General features: G+C 38.2%; 1 protein-coding gene across 6 annotated transcripts in view; it reads right to left on the bottom strand.

The window, feature by feature from the left end:
• UTRN (utrophin) overlaps window positions 1-21,682 on the bottom strand; it is a 368,969-nt gene that overhangs the window by 194,092 nt on the left and 153,195 nt on the right. For 5 of the 6 annotated variants that reach the window (XM_062641830.1, XM_062641829.1, XM_062641831.1 and 2 more), the window contains 3 exons: window positions 19,327-19,532; window positions 17,743-17,897; window positions 13,178-13,367 (listed from right to left, as the gene is read on the bottom strand). In XM_062641830.1, coding sequence (XP_062497814.1) covers window positions 13,178-13,367; window positions 17,743-17,897; window positions 19,327-19,532 — 551 coding nt within the window. Of the gene's footprint in view, window positions 1-8,195; window positions 8,441-13,177; window positions 13,368-17,742; window positions 17,898-19,326; window positions 19,533-21,682 lie in introns of those variants that run through there. The other variant, XM_062641835.1, reaches the window with a different exon arrangement.

The following is a 21,682-nucleotide window of genomic DNA, read 5'->3' as shown; positions in this document are numbered from 1 at the left end:
ACCTACTGCTTCAGGATTTCAGGAATTCAGGCAGAATAATTGAGCCCTAAGGGAAAGAAGAAAAAAAATTGCTCCCTGAAAAATGGCAGCAATCAAAAAGCACTGTGGTAAAATACTACGGTAAGATGGTCTCATATCAAATATTGATCCAGCTCCTGTAAACACATGAAGTTCATGGAAGTCAATTTTCCCATTAAACCTACATCACGCTTTAAAAGAACTACCCCATATTTTATACTCATTTTCAGTCATGCTGCAATAGTAAAATATTTTCAGCTCAAAAATCAGACTTGCCATTATATGCATGGTCTGAAATATTTCACTCATTTCCCCTCTCTCCTCCTTTTCTCTCTTCCAAAATATTACTGAAACGCTATTAAAAAAAATTATATCCTAGAACTCATCTTCTCCCCTGTTGAGCTGTATTCTGCTTGCAAACAGGAACGACTGGTGCAGCAGTTAAAAATACCCAATTTATAAAGCTTTATGCGCTCCCCCATTTTGTTTCTCCTTCCTCTCTCACCTTAGAGAAACAACTTTATTTCTAGAGAAGTCTGACAGACACACAGACCACTAGGGAGTACAGTTTTCTGTTAAAAAAAAAAAAAAAAGATTTACAATAAAATACCCATTTATTACACATTTTCATTTGGTCTGATCATAACTAGACAAATGGCAAAACAGTTACATTTACATCAGTCTAATCTCTCAAGATGTGCACAACCTTTCTCTGAAAGGGGCTAATGGTATGCTGTTCTTTTTGAGTTCTGAAAACATCTCCTGAAAATGTAAAAGTGGGGGAGGGGAGGGCAGGTTAGATGATAGGAAGTTTTACGCTGTATTTAAATGCCTTCTCATCACAGCCACAGAATCCAGATATACACAAATGCCTGACTGTACCACATTGTTACCATTGAACTTAACACAGCAAAAGGATTCAGAAATGAACACTTGCTACGGCTACACAGCAGACACATAGCAGGCCCAGATTTAGATCAAAAATCAGCAGAGTAGTAACAATTTTCCACGTGGGGTAAAAACATTAAGTTCCTTTTGATAAAAAGTGGGCAACACAGTCACAGCTGAAAACTGCTGCACTATAGTTTTGACTATTTTAGTCTCCACTCATAAGCTAATGGGGCACTAGCACAGAGAATCATAGAAAAATCGCAAGTTGGAAGACCTCTGGAGGTCAAATCTGCTGCCAATTTCAGAAGCCAGTTTCAAAGCTAAGTCTGGCTGCTAAAGACCTTACCCACTACAGTTTCCATCTGGAGATGGAAATACAACAGCCTCTTCAGGCAACAGCCTCTTTAGGCAACCCACTCCCAGTGCTCAGCTACGCATGCTGTGCAGAATTGTTGCCCTCACACTCAATTCCCCTGCTGCAGTTTGTTCCTGCTGCCTCTTTCCTTTCATAGGACACCTCTGAGAAAAGCCTGGCTGCATCGCCATATTCTGTTCTAACAACCCCCCACATAGACAGTGACAGCATTTGGAAACCTCTGGAGCCTTCTCCACCCCAAATTAAATGAAGACAGCTCCCTCCACCTCTACTCCTACATCACTCCTACATCAATCCAGCCCCTGAGCACTGAACCCTCCCCAGTCCCACAGTATCTCTCAAACTGGGAAGCCTGAAACCAACCATCACAAGTGCTAAGTAGACAGGAATAATCACTTCTCCCTATCTGATGGCTTCAATCCTCCTAGCACAGCCAGTACCAATACATTGGGTTATTCCCTCACAGGTACAAGAATTTACTTCAAGGATATTTTTTTGAGGGAGAGGGGGTTTGGTTGGTTTTTTCTGTTTGGTTGGTTAGGTTTTTCAGAAACTTTATGGGGTTCCTGTCAGCCTATTCCTCCCACATGAGACCCCAGTGAATGGAAACATATTGTCTGTTCCTCCAAAGTCTGATAATCATTTACAAACCTGATGAAGATGCATTCTGTCCAACTGTTTGGATTCACAACAATACTGAATAGTACCAGTCTCAGCCCCAAGCCTTGAGGAACGGTCCAACCAGTTTTTTTCTTCCCACCTTTTGGCTCATCTGTCCTGTCTGTATATCCCCAATTTGACTATCAGAGACTGTCAAATGTCTTTCTAAATCAAAAACAGGGAATGCTACTGCTTTCCCTTCACCCAAAGAAACATCAACAACTTTCTCACAGAAAGTAATCAGATTGGGTACATTACTTACAATCCATGCTGGCTCTTTAAAATCACCTCTTTGTTCCTTTATGCTTGGGAAGAGCTTACTAAACTAAACTGTTGCCTGGGGACTTACCAAAACATTTTTTTTTAACGACTGAGGACACATGGGTTCTGGGGAGGGAGAGGCAAGGGAAGACCTAGTAATCTCCTAAATCTTGCTGTCAGAAGGTCTTCCCAATACTCTATCTACAAGTTTCTCCTTGAAATTCAGCCCATTCTTCTCAGCTCCACCTTAAATCACAATCAGGTTCTGCATCTGTGGAAATCACTTGTCTTCATGAAACAGCTTATCCTTTCCTCAGGAAGAAGATGAGGGTTCTCAGAATATCATCTCTCTCTAGTCTATCAAAACATGAAAATATCCCTCCAATATCCCATTGATGGCTAGCACTTAACAACTGACATCTTGCCTATACACCAAAGCCCCCAATTGTCCTCATCTGTCACTAATAAAATTGCATACAAAGGTGCAATTTGGTACCAATGGGAAATTATATTCCATTATGTCTATTGCATTTTCAACTTGATTTTCATTTGCTGTCCATATTCTAGTTTTCATGTATTTTGACTTACTGGATATTTATTTTGTGCCTTCACCGACCTCTCTTTTAAAGCCATTAAAAGCTTTTTCCATTCAGTGATTATTCTATAATAAATGCCAGTAACAAATCAATTTCCACCTCCCAAGACTCCCAGATGCCTATCATTTCAAGTGTTCTCTCACCAGATTTCAGCTTCACAATTTTTAATGCATATTCCAAAAGAAATTCTGTCCATCTCATTCAAGTGTTCACTGACTTACGTGCATTCTTAGCCAATTCACGTTTCTCTGAATGATAAGGTTTTCTTGTCACCATCATGTGATTGCATTGCACTTTAAGCTCTAAGTCTTCATTAGATATGCATTAAGGCTGTTCTATTTACCATACATCCAAGACATGTTTCATTCCACCTCTATATGTACACTATGTCATAAAATAAGAACAGATGCCATTTTTTTTACAGTCATCTTCAACATAAACAAGGCGTGGGTGTTAGGAGTTGGGGTGGTTACCATTTACACTTCTCAGTTGTTTGATAAAAAGGTAAATCCTTAAGTCACAAGACGCTGATCATTAGATGTTATTTACTAAATCTCCTGTTTCAAAATAGCCTTCTCTTTTTTTCTTTACCAGTGCACTTTTAGTCTCATTGTATTTCAGTAGGTATCACTCATTACATCCAAGGTACACTTTAATTCTGGCCTTCTCCCTTCTATAAGGCTTTATGGTAGATCTAGATCTGATTAGAATGTCCCTTATATGACTAGAACAATATTGAGGAGTCTGGACTTGACTTTCTCATCTAAAAAAAGAAACTGTCTGCATAATTTAGCAATACTTTTGGCGACAGAGGCGCTGCATCATTTTCCAGCCAACAACTAGCTTAATACAGAAGCCTTCTTCAGGACAAGCTTCCAAAATTAACATTTGTTCTCCCTTTTACTGTCCAGTACATATGTACTACACTGCTGCTGTAACGCCTTCTCTTCATCTACACTCAGTTACTTTTATTTCATACCTGAATGTGATCAAGTGCCGATGATCTATTTTCTAAATCAACCTGAAGTCACGTACACTTAAAAGCTCTTTGCTGTATTCACTAGAACCAGGATTGAGAAACCCATTTCTCAGCACAGCCTTTCATGCTTTTTTTGACCCAACCCATGATGTCATATATTTTTCAAAATCTCATAGGAATAGAGCCTTTGCTGTTACTCTCAAAATTCAACATAATGTAAATGTCCTCTGGAACACAATCACAGTATAACAGCAAAACAGGATTTTGGCTGACCTCTGCATTCCTGTGCTTTTAACTTCCTGTGGTTTTCTAAACTTAACATTAGCCATAAAAAAATTAAACATCAGATGATGAGAGAATTGCATTTTAAGCCACATATTCATAAACAAGAACCACAAGATACATGTTCCTGACACACTTCCCTTCACAGCTGAGGAAGTCAGAAACTCACCTAAGTTACCATGTATTGCTTCAAGTGTGAAGACTCATGTTGGATTAGATTTGAGGTTTCAAACATTTTATATAAAGGGGGCTTATGAATTATTTAAAGAGGGTTATTCTCAAGAAGTCATCACAGGGGAAATGAGAATACACCCTCTCAGCTACTAGCTGTGATTGTCAATCTGTTCTCCAGTGGATGATGCTTCAGTCCCTTAACGTTAGCAATTCAAAAATACCACTGCAAGTTCTACAAGCAGGATACATACTTCAAGGTAATAATTCACCTGTCTGGCAGAGACTTCTGGTGGGGAAGTTAGAGAAAACTTCACAATTTTCTACTTCATTTTCATAGAATCACAGAACGGCTTGGTTTGGAATGAACCTTAATGAGCATCTAGTTGCAACCCCCATCCCGTGGGTGGGGGCACCTGCCACTAGACTACACTGTTCAAAGGCCCATCCAACTTGGCCTTTAAGTTTTCCAAGGATAGGACAGCCACAATTTCTCTGAGCAACCTGTTTCAATATCTCACCAGCTTCATAAGAAAGACTTTTTCCTAATATCTAACCTAAATCTACTGTCACCTTAAAGCCATTCCCTCTTGTCCTATCAATACAAGCCCATGTAAAAAGTCTTTCTCCAGATTTCTTGCAGTCTCCCTTAAGGTGCTGGAAGACTGCTACAAGGTCTCCCCAGAGCCTTCTCTTCTCCAGACTGAACAAACCCAACTCTCTCAGCCTGTCTTCATTGGAGAGGTGCTCCAGCCCCGTGACAATCTTCATGGCCTCCTCTGGACTCACTCCAACAGGTCCACGTCCCTCTTGTGTTGGGGGCCCAAGAGCTGAAAGCAGTACTGTAAGCAGGCTCTCACAAGAGCAGAGAAGAGGGGGAGAATCACCTCCCTCAACCTGCTGGTCATGCCCCTTTTGATACAGCCCAGCATGTGTTTGGCTTTCTAGGCTGCAAACACACACTGCAATACTGCATTACTTATTTTTATAAGTAATAATACTTATAATAATACTTATTTTTATAAGTAATGATGCCTTTCTGGTCTCTCAGAATAGATCTATCAATGTGTAGCTTTACCATGATTTCTACTGTTCCCGATAATTTACAATTTTATCTGAATCCTTGGGTATACCTTATATAAGACACTCTTTAGGGAACAATCCCATTTTAGCAAGAACACAGAGCAGATGACAGCCCCTTCAAAACCTTTTTTCTGGTTATTCACTTTGAGTGTCAAAATGTTATGTAAGGGTTACAAGATAAACCTGCTCACAACAAGGCAAAACTTACTACGTATTGTCCTGACAACACAGTGCTAAGTGTGTGCATCTCACCCTTGTATGCTACTAATTTCAGTGTAAGAGAATCAACCATCAATACGAGTAAAAAGTTACAGGTGGCAAGACTCACCTTGGTACAAAGAAATTAGTAAAAGAAAAAGAAGTAAAGAAGAAATATCCTAAACCTTGGATTTCCTGGTTTTCATCAATGTTGTAATATGTCAAAGTGTTTATTTTTATTTCTTCTTTTAAGAAATTCGCAAAATGCAGAATACAAACGATGAGCCTTACTATTACACAGAGCTGCTAATAAAAGGAACTCACTTTCTACAGTACAGTTCAATAATAAAGCCTTGTTCATTCTTCTATAAACAGTGCAGTTTTATACAAACACTAACTTCAAGAATTTGTCTTAAATATTTCATTGGCACTTTTTTAATGTTTATTTCATTGACACCCTGTTAAGCTCCAGAAGACACTTCACATGAAACATTTAGATGGTAGTTTATGAAACAGCCACCCTGTACACAATGCAATAATTCATATACTCCATAGTAAATATTTCTTTTCAGCAGAACTGAACTATATTAGTGTATCGGCAGAGTTCACAAGACATGCACAAACTTGTTAAATTCCAAAGACAGAAATACACAGAGTAGTACAAGAATCTTTCCTGACTGAAGTGAATTTCCATATCACTTCCTCAAGTACTAACATTTCCATCACCAGACTCCCATATATCACTGCCTTACATTGACACCTGCTGGAAGTCACTGGGATTGTAAACCATTCCTTTTTGATCAGTGTCTGATTTAACTCTACAGGCAGTCCAACAATTCTACTTTCAGTAAACTAAGCACAGGCATCTGAAAAGACTAAGCTGCTTGACTTTTTAACGAAGATAAACATACAACAGCTAATTTTAAGCTACACAAAAATTCCTGAGGCTATCACTGCATGGGTTCCCAATCAGAAAACACATTTTGTAACAGCCTTTGAGAAGACTTTTTTACTACCCCTTGTGTAGATTTAAACTTAACAAAACAAATATCCAACTATTGACTAGATTCTTAGTCTAATTAGCAAACTATTAGTGCAAGAGTCACTAAATAGTTCTTGTTTGACAGTTACAAACAAGATTATACACAAAAACGTGATTAAATAGGCTTTAAAGCACTTAATTTCCTAGTGCTCATGAAGACAGTTACAAAACATGTCTAATGAAAAAAAGACTTGTCTTATTCACAACAGCAAACAGGGCTGCTTAGTGACAGAATTGATAAAGACAAGAATAACTGAGGCATGCTTGTTAAAATAGCTTGTCTGTACATAAACTATCTTTCACTTTTCATAATGAAGATGCACCTCTTAGTACAGCTTTGTAAACAAAAGGCACACTGAAACATCCATTTGAAAACAATGTGATTTTCCCCATATGACAGAACTTCTATAAGCTTTACTGTTGTGAACCAGATACTGCATTATGCCCTTTTCTTACTCCCAAACTCCAATACAGAGGTAGGATTTCCTTTACTTAATGTCATTTCTGTGGTTTTCATAATAGAAAACACACATTTCAGACTGAAGCAAGTACGATGAGGTACAACAGCTTTGCTTTATTGTTGGAACAAGAACGTGGTCATACACTTTGGTATTCATACACCTCACATGCAAAATTCACGCATAGTTTCACCAAAAAACACAGACAGTTTTAACATATAACAAGCAGCAAGAAAAAACAAAACAAAACCACGTTCAAAGGCAGCCAAAGAGAATTTCTATCAGGTTATGTCAGTATACAGCCAAAGACCTCGCCAATTTTAAATTTTTCCAGAGTTACAAAGCAGGATCCTTATATCAAAGTCCAGTGACACACCACAGTCTGACCATTCCACACAGGCACAGGGCTTTACGGACCAGTTGGAATTTTTTTTTTTTTTTTTCTTTTATGGTGAGTAATCAACCTACTTAAAAAAATTTTTTTACTAAGTAGCTTAGATCCTTACCATAGAATTAAAGTTTGGAACTATTAAACCTGTGCAAAACCAGAAGTAAACAGTCTCAGTGGAAGCAGAAATTATCAGCCACCAAAACAGGTAACAGTAAAAATGCCAATATGAGTGGTAGCCTATGTCAACATGCTTTTCATGCAAGTTCTCCTTATTTTTTAACTCTGAAAGGACTCTATAATTATAGGCAGGCAAAGACAAAATTCCATGGCTGCATGTTAGTGTGCTGAACTCATTCCTAATTAAAAGTTTCATCAAGCTCAAAAGCAAAAACACTGGGCATGGAAGAAGGCAATTATTTACATAATGGGTACGCAGGAGTTAAAGGACTGCATTTACCAAGAATTAACCAACTCCTTTACAAAAGGAAATGTGGTACTACTTTTACAAAAGATCACTGGTCATGAACAGTTTCCTTACACACACTTAAACGAGAGCCAAGAGATCACTTTTTGGTGGGTTTGTTTTTTAATATCACTGACAAGCACAGGGGTTTTTTATATATACATTCTTTAACAGAACATACACGAGGGTATGGAAGGCTTTAAAAACACACTACATAGCCTAAATACTTTTGACTCTCCTCCCATTCTTGCTTTCTTTTCTTTTTATCTCAGAAAGACAACAGAGTTAGCATTAGACACTCAAGATTTAGGGCTTACATTTCTTACCTTACAAAGCTTCTGGTAACGGGGAGAAGAAACTGCCATCCTCTGTAAACGATGCAACAACACCACAACTTTCTGCAGAGATGTTCTCACCACAGCCATCATTTTAAGTTTGCCACACTTCTGAAGACACCTCAGAATTTGCATTATAAATGAAGAGCAACTATCATTTCCTCCCGGTCACTGGACAATGATTTGCCAGCTTTCTGAGCATGCTCTCTTCCAGGACTGCTTTTGCAAGCCACAGGCTTTATACGTTTCAAAGGCAAAAGAGGTTGATACAGCACAAGTTTCTCTCCCAAAATAACCCCACAAAACAAATGCAAAAAAAAATAATAAAAAAAATAAACAGCCTTCACAGATTATTGCAACCAGCACTGCTCAGCTCTGCTTATGCAGAGGGTAAACAAAGTTGCTGAGCAGCTGAGCCTCTGCCACCATTCAGGAATACACTAAACAGCCAGAAAAGGTTATTAATTTAAGCTTGAAAGCTGAAGGAACAAAAAAAAGGAATTCCTTCAGGAAGACGGCTCCAGTGTATCACAACAGTTGCTCTCCCCTAGTAGCTGCTTTCTATCAGCAGGCTAAGCTCTGGGAAAGGATGCTCTCGTTCTCAGACTGAACGCAGCTCTGGCAGAGCTGTAGAGTGAGTGAATAACAGACTATGTTATAAATCTTGAGAGAGGAGCAGAGGGATACCTGCCCTAATTATATCAGCCATACGTTAAAGGCTAATAAATCACACCGGCACTTCTCAAAACTAGATTACCCAATACAAAAGAAAAAAACTGCAGGAGGTAAACCTCTCTGTTATGAAAACTCTCCTGAAGCTAATTTAGCCAAAGGCATCTCAAAGGATTCTCACTTGTGTCAGAAAGTAGGAATGCTTTATGGGAGCCGTTTTCAATTAAAATCTTTTCCTGAATTACTTATTAGGACAAGAAAGAACAGGGTTTTGATAAATTAAAAGCATAATTGCATCATCACCCCTTTTTCTAGCCACCCTTGAATCCAAAGAGCTAACTTCATTTTGGTGTTTTCCCCATGACAAAGCATATTTATTTAAGCTATCCAAGGATGGCAGTAGGACATTGAAGAGCATGCCAGTGTTGTGCTACCAGTGAGGCACTCCTGATGCAATGCAGCCAACATACCCCTAGGTGTGGCAATACTGCAGTGTAACCAGAGACAGCTAGGTCTTGTTTCTTCCAAAGGTGCTATCTTGAATGTACATTCAAACTATATCGGAGGGGTAGCTGTAGCAAAGGTTCAGGGAGACTACTGTCAACACAGTAGGTGGTAGACACCATCACAAGTAATCTTTATTTAACATGTATATTGCCACATGAACAGGTACATACTTGCTTCAAGCACATCAAAATCAGCACAGTATGGAGGCACCAACTACAGGTAGCATCACAAGTTCTTATGATCCTAGATAATGCATAGCTGAGATGTCAGTGCTTTATACACTGGTTCGATCTGAGGGTATGAATGCCAGGTACAGATTCTTCATACAGGACATTTAAAAACTCTTCCCACCCACTTCAGCTAACACAACCTTTTCATCCTTATTTTTGGAACTGAATCAATGTTTCTACCAGTTCTCAGGTAAACCCCTCTCACCCACACTGTTTTGTTCTTTACCTGTCCAGCATCAACAACATTATTTTGAGGAAACAGAGCCTTCACTGAACTCCGTATATAGAAATTTTACCACATGTATTGTCCATCTTACCAGACTCACATTCTTTTCGCATCTCTACCACTCATTCAAATAATTCCAATTTTCCTCGTTTATGTCTACTCTTCTATCAGACTACAACTGTTTCTTTAACCTACCAGCTCAAGCCTACCATCACTACCTGGCATGCTGTTACCAAACATCTTTTGAGGAAAGTCCAAAAACATTGAGCCATTCAGAAAAGACTTTACAAGAGCTCAAAGCCCTTCTGTGTAAGACAAGCCACAGTACATATCAGCCACCTTCTTTCCATTCTGATTTTTCCGTTCCCATCTGATACACGTTTGACTCAAGCAGTGAGGTAAACTAACAACCCACCACTAGTCACGTTGATTTTAATTCACAACAAAACAAAACTTTCAAATTATTTTGAACACCTTTATATCTGTAGTCACAGGACTTCACACACAACAGCCCAGCACTACTTCTTACTATTTCCTTGCTCATTTTCTGCATTTTGTTTCACATTAGGTTTTAACCTCTTTCAGGTGGCTGCTAAACATCTTCCAGACTGGAGGGTTTTGGCACTGACCTAAAAGGAAAGTCTTCTGCAAAATTTAGATACTGAGAGAATGAATTAAAAAGCCTGATGATATAATTGTGAATTTTCCTCCTTTTCAAAAAAGAAAAGGTTAGCACAACTCAAGCTTTGTATTATTTGCCTAGTACTGATGATATCCTCAGATGTCACAATAGAAGACAAAACAAGGCTTTGACAAAGCCCAGATCACTGGTTCTACCGTAGAATGGCTTGAGCTTCAGCCAAACAAGTTAGCCCCAAAACGTAACAGAGGACAGTCCTCCTATGCACACACAAAGATGCCAGCTTAACTGATAATTCTATTTTGAAAATGGATGACATATAACAACAACAAAAAAATTATCATGTTTCATCTACGTTCAGCACATTTCACCTACAATTTATCACACTTTAAACTCATAGCAAATTTTTACTCAATGCACAGGCATCTTCACACAGAACAAAAGAAAGTCATAAGCCTTAGAAACTTTTTAAAACCATTTAGGAAAAAAAACACTTCACATATCCAACAAAGCACAAAAAACCCCAACACTTACTTTATACCACTCAACAGGGGGAGAACAGGGGAAGAATCTTTGTTTAATCAGATATTAAGCTTAACAACTTACAAGGGAGTGCGCCTGATTTTTTTAAGGTACCACAAGATGTTAGATATTCACTTTGTTTTCAGAAATTAATTTCAACAAATACTTGAAAACAGAAATGTTGAGTGTTTGCCAGTGTTTGGAGTGTTTGCCAGTGTCACAATATGAACATCTTTAGTTATATTTAAATATTTAAAGATTGAAAAATTGTATGGGACAAAGTTCATTTTGGACGCCATTATGCTATGCCAGCTTTTGACATGCTCTACTGAGCTTTCTTTGGTTGTTGAAAAAAGCTCACAATATTATATAAAGTCATGGGTAAGCGATTATGGTTCATGTGCACAGTATGTAGAAACACACAGTCACAGGAAAAAAAGATGGATGATATCAGGTAATGGGATGCTGAACAAGGGGAGGCTATGCCCAAGCATCTACATCTGCCCTCTGAATAGTTATAAGCAATGGGCATGTTCAAGAGCTGGTTATAGACCTTCTCCACACAGCAGGCAGTCTTTCCCGTAAGTTCTCACCTCACACAGCACAACTCTAGCAATTTTAATCAGATAAAAGCACAATGAAGGAGGACAAACAATGTTGCATGACCAAGGTACTTCACAGCTACACAGAGCCAACAAGCAAATTGTGAAAACAGCTTTACCTTAGTGTGACTGACTAGACAGAATGCAAGGTAATGAAGAAATGTCTGTTTAAACACAGCACATGTTGTTAGCTTCCTGTGGCCCTGTTTTAGCTCCTCTATCTCCACCACAGTAGTGGTTTGGCTTTTCTTGCCAATAAAAAGTATATTAACTTATAGGTGTTGCCATTACAGACTAATCTCAGCAATTCGCAGAGCCACATGTCTACAGATGAGTTACCTGACTGACCAGGATCCTATAAATATTAGTGACGTGTCATCCCCAACAGATAGAAGTTTCCAGAATATATTGTTCTCTTTCTTATGATTACATATTAAGCAGCTTGTTATCAGACACTTTAAACTTTGTTTAATTTAAATTCAATGTGGATATGTTAAGATTAGCAGCACTACTGAAAGCAGCACTTTTTTGTATTATAAACTGTTCAAACCCTATGAACTTAGACCACAGACAACATTATTCCAAACACAGAATGCAGGATTTAATAAATTATCTGACTGCCCAGTTCTATGCACATCAAAATAACTGTGCTAAATGAGGCAATCTAATTGAAGGGGAAAAAAAAAATAAACCATGCAGGAGAAAGATGACATGAACAGCATTCACATCAGGCAAAAAGGACAAAGGAAATTCATATATTATAGAAACAAAAAATCCTTTTAGCCAGTGATGCTCAACCTTTGCTGCTACAGACCCAACAACATTAAGAAATGTCTGACAGGTCACACACCCTTTCCTCCTCTTTTCCCAATATAATATATCCTTGATGCAGACTGAAACCTCCCTCCTACCTCCACAAAGGAGATGTGTGGGATACGCAAACACAGGAAGAGCCAGATGATGTAGTACTTAGCTAGTCTGTGTTTCTTAAGACGAGGAAAAAGGATCTCCCATCTGTATTTTAAATAAGCTGGGGTGTCCATATATTAAATAACACTATAAATAGTGACAAGCTAGTCTCTCAGTTATTTCTTAGGTTTCCCGGCCTGTATAGGAAGGAAGGCCAACTGGATAGCTGCTCGGCAGCAGGAGAGGGAGAAGAGATGATCCAAGCATGACAATGTCATGGATTGCTGGAAAAACAGGAGAAAGGCAGCAGGCAGGGACAGGAGTCAGCTTAACCCAGAAGAGCTTTACTTGGAGGGAAGTAGATTAAATTGTTTGGTTGGACAATTATACGACACGACTTGATTGAATCAGCTATACACTTCCTGAATAGAGTCATCCTCCAAGAACACTGAAGAGCCCTCACTGCCAGAGACACCCATGAAATACATATTTCAAAACTCAGGAAGAAAAATCTGCTTTCTTCACAAATCTGACTTCTAAAATACTGCTTTTTTTAACACCTTCCAATACACTGCAGGTTTCCACACTCCAGTAGACAGCATTCCTTTATCACATTTGCCATTGAAATAAAGCATGAATAACAACAGTATTATTTAGCTTCTTACCTGCATCTGCTTTCTGAGTTCCCTTATACAGGCACTGTCCTGAGCAATGTTCTCACGCTGGGATGCATCTGCCAGAACATTAACTGTTGTCTCTGCCTCTTGAAGCCACTTGAGAAAGCTCTCCAGATCCTTGTGTGAGGCCTGTATTGTCTTCAGCTCAGTCTCCAAGAAATTCTGCCTATCAACAGCTCTGAAAACATGGAAAGTGTCAGAATATTCCATTACATACAACACAATGGAACTACTAAAACTAAATTTGAAAGTTACCTCTATTAAGAAACTATACATCTATCACAACTTGCTTCCTCATTATTTATATCACTTTTTCTCTGGTTATTATAGCTACAGGCAAATGTTCTGAACTGGTTACGTATATCACGGCCCTTTTTTTAAAAGGGATGTGGAAGAAACTAAGTTATTAATTAAAAATCTAGCTTCTCCTTTATAAGTGTTACCATCATGAACTTGCATTAAACCAAATGGTGGAAGTGTTCTTCCCATGTGTGAAAAGCTTGCACTTCCTCATCAACAAAAAACATACAGAGTAAAAACACTGGGGGTCTGGAGGATATTTGCTTCCTTTTCTACAATGAGCAGAAACACTGCACTAAATCTGTAGGAGTTAAAGTGATGAAGGATGAAAAGTCAAATACCTCTTTCTCTCTGCTAAAGGGCAAGACTTCTGACACTATCACTCAAACAAGCAGAATAATACACTGCCTTCGTAACAGTCAAGAAATGCTCAGCATACTTAAATCAAAAAAAAAAAAAAAAGACTGGCAGAATATAGTTCCCATTTTCAATCAATCCAAAAGATATCTGGTTGGTACAAACACAAAAGTTGTTGCTCGTAAGAGGATTTTTTAGGATGTAAAGAACGCATTTAAAGCCTTTGGATTATATTGCTGGTAAGCAACTTCAAAAGAGTTCCTAGAAAAACAACCAGATCACATTCTACTGCGTAACAGGACTTTCCTTGTCATTGAAATGAAACTCAGATGGGAAATCGTTTTAGTCAGCAGTTTTAAAAGCTCTGATTAACAATGTTAATTAAAGCATGACAAGCTAAATTTCATCCATTTGAGGCTGTTATTCTGCAGTATCCCTTTTCCCAAAATCAGAAGGAACAAACTGTCCCACACCAGCTCACTGTACAGGAATCCCTAACAGGCTACTATCTAGAATCCTGCTGCAAAATAAGTAGCTAATTTAATTTAATATCAAGCACTAATAATATTGTAAGAATTCAAGGTAAACATTTAATTTCAAGTACGGCAAGGCCAAAATATTCAGCATTTGATATTTTCCCATAAATTGAACATGTTACTCTAGAGAGGCCCATCAAGCTCGTGCATCCTTTGCCTCCTACTTTCCTCCTAGCCAGGCTGAGCCAACAGTACTACTCAACAGTATTAGGGAATCACTGTGTTTAGAATCACACATTTCAAAAGTAGTTAAAATATTCTTTTTAGAAAAGAAGCTACAGGTGTTCAGTACCATAAAGGATGATGCTTCAAAGCAGGTATTCTGGTTTACTAGAACATCAGAAAAGACAGATATATGGAAAAGCTATTTTCCCCCAATTCTGCCATGCTTACATTCCTAAGTATTAGCATAACCGACTGAATTTTCTAGAGACTACTTGCAAAAAGACAGTGTTGCAACCCCTGCTTTAGGGGCTTAGGTATTATGTCACTTGTTAATATTTTTTTTATCCAAAATAAGACTGCATGAATCATTCCTGACTTCATGCTTGCCCAAGTTTTAGCTGCTGGTAAATGACTAGCGGGGCAAGAAGCCTTCATTCTTGCTTCTCACTTGAAGCTCTGGAATGCTTCATCCACTCCTGAGAAAAAAGTAATAAATAGCATGCTAGGGATTACAAATGCGTTGATAGATACTGTCCAGAAAAGATAACAAGCACCAGCTCAAAAATCAGAGCACATCAAGGAACTGCAGGAAAAAAAAGTAAAGTAAGAGCAGTTATGAGCAATAACTTCAAACCCTTCTCCCTCTGCAGGGATTTTCTTCCCTAGTAGGGGGTTAAGGCCAAAGGTGGAAGAATAGGAATGACAACAGGAAGAACAGACTGGTAATAAAAGCAACCGTCATAGAAAAAGAAAAGCCCCAAAGGATGAAACACTGGAAGTGACCCAGATATTCAAGTTTAACTACTGATGTACTTTAGATAGGGATTGAGACAACTTGTACTTTGTAGCTAATAACATTCATTGAAGAATGTCGTCTTCAGCCTAAACTTTTCTCAGACTTTCTGCTTGGTTTAAATTAAAGAATGAAATCCTATTACATTCCTACTGTATCACAGTATTTGACTTAAAGCTGAAAAAACATTCCTTTCACTAAACACACAGTCCAGCAGCATAAATAAACAGACGTACAAGTAATGTTCTAAGACTATATGGGTGCTAAGTATAGCAGTAGCGAGGTAAACTTTTACAAAGCAGACTCAAATACTTTCTTTTCCTTCCAGTGAAGGCTACAAATCTAAAACAGAAAATGATGGAGAATTCTGTGCTAAACAACTACCGCACGCTTATGAAGATGGCTCAAGTTTTCAAAGATTTCTAATAAAATTAGAACAGCTTAAAAAAATAGAGGGTAATTCCATGATGTAAAAATTTAATGTAAAGAGAACCTGAAAAATCTTTGACAAATGCAGCTAATTACACTTAGCACAGTGATAGTGGAGAACATCTAAGCAGATGCTCTTAGCAAAGACATGTCCAAGAAAAAGAACATTCCAACTCTACTCTTTATGTTTTAGTGGCTCCATTTCAGGTTTCTGTTCCACACGACTAATTTTGCATTTTAAACTAAAAATCTGAAATGCATACAAGTGATCAAAAGAAAGTCAGAAAATAACGTCTGTGACAGTACAAACAGCAACTATAATCCATTACTGAGGCAGAAAAAACACACAGAATTACTACAGTTTCACCGTGAAACATTAAAACAGAGCATAAACAGCCACCAAGCAAAGTATCCAACTTAACACAGTGTCAGGCTGGGGAACTTCAGTCTATTAATGCAATAGTTTTAAAATAAGCTGGTTCAACTTTACAGGTCATGGAATCATAGAATTCTATGGACTCACTCCAACAGGCCCACGTCCCTCTTGTGTTGGGGGTCCCAGAGCTGGACAAAGTACTCCAGGCGTGGTCTCACAAAAGCAGAGTAGAGGGGGAGAATCACCTCCAGGCTTAAGCCTGGAGAAGACAAGACTCCAGGAAGACCTTACAGAAGCCTCTTAGTACCTAAATGGGGCCCACAAGAAATCCAGAGACTTTTTACAAGGGCATGTATTGATAGGACAAGGGTGAATGGCTTTAAGATGGCAGAGGGTAAATTTAGATTAGATATAAGAAAAAAAATTCTTTCTCATGAAGGTGGTGAAACATTGAAGATTGCCCAGAGAAGTTGTGGCTGCCCCACCCCTGGAAGTGTTCAAGGCTAGGGTGGATGTGGCTTGGAGCAACCTGATCTAGTGGAAGGTGTTCCTGCCCACTGGAGGGGGGTTAGAACTATATGAACTTTTAAGGTCCCTTCCAACCCTAACCATTCTGTGATTCTGTGATTCTAGGCAGTTCTCCTCCTCTCATTCACCTGGATACAACATCAACTTTGGAGGCTTTATTACCTAGGATTTTTATTCCCTTAACTGCCATCTCATTACAGAAACAGTTTTCACTTGCACATATATGACAGCCAAAGTCTGTGTATGTGTGCATCTCCCCCACTCCCATACGCACAGGATCAATTTTCTTTTCTGTCCCTCTAACGACAAAGCATATCGTCTTTTAAGCTGCAGGCACTGAGTCAGACACTATTCTAAATGTTAATTGTCTGTCAAATATGATAAAAAAATTTCTGAAGAGATTAGGTTACCTTGCAGAGAAAAAAATTGATATGCGTAAGGAAATACCATGTTTTAATCAAGACATATTTGCAAGTATGTCCTAAGAGGATGAACAGAAAGCATTAAGTTTCAACTAGTCTCAGTTCCTATAGCTCAACTATTTTCTAGATGGGAGAGCTAGGACGATCATACTCGGGAACCCGAAGTGCAGGCCCATTCAAGGAAGTGTTCCCATCAGGTGAAAGGCCACAATGAACTAATGTGTTGGAAGACCAAGCTGAATACTTACAGCCTTATTGAAAAGAAAGCACAGCAACAAACTAAAATACATAAAGCATACCAACATCAAGAAACAGGAGAGAAACTCTTCGAAGACACTAGAGAATAATAGCCATGAGCAAACCCAAGACCAAACATGAGAAGTACTTCCTTTTTTTCCCTTAAGAAAAAAAAAAAAAAAAAAACACACCACATGAAAGCAAAGTCATACCAGAAGCCTTTCATGGTGAACCGTGGAAATTTCAATCATCAAAACGCAAAACAGCTTCACTGTAATTGACTAATTATCCACAATAGCTCTAAATGCAGCAGTAAAGCAGACAGAGACTGCAATACACACGCGTATTTATAATAGGATACAAGTTTAAGATGGGAACAGCTTACATATAGAGTGAAATCTTGTAATTACCTTTGGTTCAGATTGACCCAACAAGTGTTCATTTGGTCAGTGGTTTCCTTCACCCTCCTTGTGTCATCATCACGATATTCTCGGAGAAGTTTATTTGAAAGATCATTGAATGCAGCTACTGTGATGTCACCTCTATGCAAATCCTGTACTAAAAGCTAAAAAGCAGTTCCAGAATGAGACAGAATAAAATAAAAATCAGACTATTATTTTTCATGCATTTTATCATATTATAAAGCCCTTCTTTTTGCCTCTGGTTTTGTTTGCATTTTCTTTTTTTAAACAAGAAAACGTGCATATTCTCATTTACAAGAAAAATCTTAAAAAAAAAAAATCTACAGATACTAAGCATCCTGACAATAAACCAATCAAAACACAAATAGGTGAGGAAAAAATACGTTTGCCAGAACTGCCAAAGGCTAGGAGAGTCCTCTTCTGTGTTTCACTGGCAACAAAAATAAAAACACTTCCATATTTTTAGTAGCATGCATAAGTTTAAATTATGATAATAATTATAAAAGCGGCAGCTAAGACTGGCATAAATGAAGTGCACAGCATGAGATTTTAATGTCATTGTTTTGTGGGGTTCTTTGTTTTCAAATGAAGAAAATATATTAGATGTGTTTGCTTACTGTGGCAGGATATTCATAATGTGCTTTGACTTTACAGAATTAGGAACACAAGATTATTTCTAAATGCAAAAATGTATTTGTGTATATGTATGTCCAGTTGTATCTTCTGATCTCCTTACTCCATGTTCAGGCATAGGCCTGTTTTCACTTAAGAAAGCAAGGCAGACCTAATAGTCCATTTTCAGACTTCTACACACGCAAAGAAACACAATAAAAAACACTCAACTTTACTGTTGTTACTCTCTGCTTCTTTCCATACCCAGCTGCCCCCCGTGTTATCTCTTCATTAATATACATATGTGTGTGTGTGCGTGTATACACAAACACTTTTTAAAACCATTATAGCCTGGTTCTAATACTGCAGTTGTAAGAGTCCTAACTTACTGATTTGTCTCTTTAGTTCTCATCCTGTGCCACCTACAGCCTGCCCTTTTTCTGGCAGCCACCAGGACAAAGAACATCAGACTTATTGATTTATCACAGCAGGTTTACTGTGATATGAAAAGCATCAAAGATTGCATGGGATTGAGTAAAAAAAATAAGTGTTGAATAGACCTGGCATCCATCAGAAGTGAAATTCAGAATAATTTTAAATGCCTTGGCCCATTCATTCCAGGATTTACTAAGCTATTGTTAATAGGTTTTTATGAAGCAATACATATTACATTCTGGAACTGGATGATTAAACTTTTATTGTTCTGAGGTTCAAGCTTTTGTATAGTATCACGTATTTGATGCTACACTACACTTATTTCAGCTACACTTACAAAAAGGCACACATGCACATGACACTTGCTTCCCTCCCAGAAGGCTATTCTAAGGAAGTATGACATGTTAAAATAAGAGACAATTTAGAATATATCATCTCCAAAAGAGACAAAATTGCCAAATCAGTAGAATTACACAGACCAAGGAGTCTAGTATGAGGGAAAAAGAGAAGTGTAGATGATCTTACTTTGTTGTCTGAAATCTGTTTGGCAAGCATCTCCTTTGGGGCCTGCATGAGCATACGCAGACGGATCTCACACTGTTCCATGAGGTACTCCATTTCTTGCCTCTGCTCATCCCACTGCATGCTGTCTGTCAGCATGTACTTGAGCTGTTGCTGTCGCACCTCCACGCCATGCTGGGTATTGTCCCACTGGTTCTTCACCTTCTCCACTGTGGAGGACAATAGAGAATATGAAAAAACTAAGGCAAACAAACAAGTAGCCATAACTACCACTTAATTCTCAGGATAGGAGCCAATAATGTAATTCATTATCACACACAGTAGTTTGCATATTCAGTATTTTAGTTTCCCATGAAGTTTACATATTTCACCCAAGCAAATTGGGTGCTTGGCTACTTAAGCAGGTCAGCATACAGGTAACAAGTAGTTCTTTCTGGAATAGTTAAAAGGTGTTATTTTACTTTTGATGCACACATATGTGAGAGGCAAATCTGCCATGGCTGCACTACAGAGATACGCCAGCAGCAGGGCTTCAAGGAGCACAATTTTAGGGTGACGGCCATACCAGCAAGTCATCTTTATGCATATGCAACTTAAACCAATACAAAGAAATAAATACTGTCTAGATCTGGATAGCTTTTACAAAGTGAACTAAGTTTTCCAGACCACTGTGTGTTGAAGGCAGTCTAGTGACACCCATACTACTATTTTAGCCAAAATAGAAAGACTCCTAGTAACCTACTTCAGCACTTCCATTCCACCACAGGTTTCTATTACACAACGGAAGAGAGAAGTTATTGATAACCCCATTTCCTTCAAGTATCCCATTCCTCTCTCAGTAGTTACAATAGATAAAGGTTAAAGCCTGTTTATCAGTCAATAAACAAAGGGTGAAAAAACCTTACAAGAGCCTAGGACAAAAACAGTGTATCAGGGAAAGCAGTAAGTCTGCCTTCAGAGAGAAGTGAGTAGCATCATACCTTTTTCTTAATATTTACAGACCTAGGAAAAAAGTATATTACTTGAAGGTCTACAGAGGTGGAAACAGGTTTCCCTATTACCTGTCATGACAGTTATTAGAAACACATTATATGACAAGAGCTAAAAAGTAAAAAAGTGAATGTAAAAAACCAAGCAAAAAAAACACTACATCCAATATATTTATCTTACAAGTGAGTACACAATTTTATTAGAAAACTAATACACTTGATACTCAAGTCACTTCAATCTTCCATGATTTTAACCTTTTATAATTATATGAAGCCATTATGCTTGACCTGCTTGGAAAGATCTCTTAACTTTAACACATTTTAAAATATCCTGCTTAGTTTCACAAGGCTCTCAAAGACTGCGGCAGTAAAGCCCAGTTGTCAGAATAACTATTATTGGAGAACAAATTCAGTAATCTGTGCAATACAAATTCCTCAATTTCAACCCTTAGGCAACTTCTGGATTCATTTTCAGGTGTGACATGGGTCATCCTGAATGAAAACTTAGAAAAAAGCTTCAGTAACCCAACAACAAATAATAATCTGGTTTTCATAAAAAATATAATAAATAAAATAAAGTTGAAGGTTGTTACTGTATTGCATAAAAAAAAAAGTATGTTCAAAGGAAACCAGCAGCTGTTGGGAGAGATCAGTGGTTTCCCCAAAATAGCAAAAGCAAAACCAGCAGGAGTAAAAAAAGACTATAACCCTGTGTGCTGGCTAATGAGCAGAGAAAAAGCTCTTCAGTGTGTAGACTCTCCCCACAAAGCTGCGAAGAAAAAATATCCCTGAGAAACAGCTGCCTATAACAGCAACTTGGTTGAAATGGATATTTGATGTTTTTATAGTATTATTACAGAAAGAATATTCCTTGATACATTTTTCCCAAATAATGGCCAGGTTAACTTTACTCTCTGCTCTGTTGACAGATTTCCCCTCTCTTTAGTCCCCACCAAAACAGGATGGAAAAACAGTGAAACTCTTGGTATAGTCAGCATTCAGTGGGTTCAACAGGTAGGCTCCTACTGAAAGTTGTCAGGGTCAAAACCCAGCACTGGACCAGTTACTAGTAAGAAAATTAACTCTATCCCAGCCAAAACTAGCACAGGCACCAGTCTGGTATGATAGGCAGAAAGACTGGAAAGAATCCCTGATGAGACTATGTTTTTAATTCACATTGTCCATGCAGTAATTGGCACAGAGAAATACTGGCATATAGAGAAGCAATTTTTTACACTTAAGGTAGTAAAACACTGGAACAGGCTGCCCAGAGAGGTGATAGATGCCACATCCCTGGAGACATTCACAGTCAGGCTGGATGTGGTTCTGGGCAATGTCATACAGTTGAAGATGCCCCTGCTCACTGCAGA

The sequence above is a fragment of the Pezoporus occidentalis genome, unplaced genomic scaffold (assembly GCF_034315485.1).
Source record: "Pezoporus occidentalis ecotype Australia unplaced genomic scaffold, CSIRO_AGI_Poc_V1 ctg7, whole genome shotgun sequence".
Classification (NCBI taxonomy): domain Eukaryota; kingdom Metazoa; phylum Chordata; class Aves; order Psittaciformes; family Psittacidae; genus Pezoporus; species Pezoporus occidentalis.
This window is presented reverse-complemented; position numbering and strand designations above follow the sequence as displayed.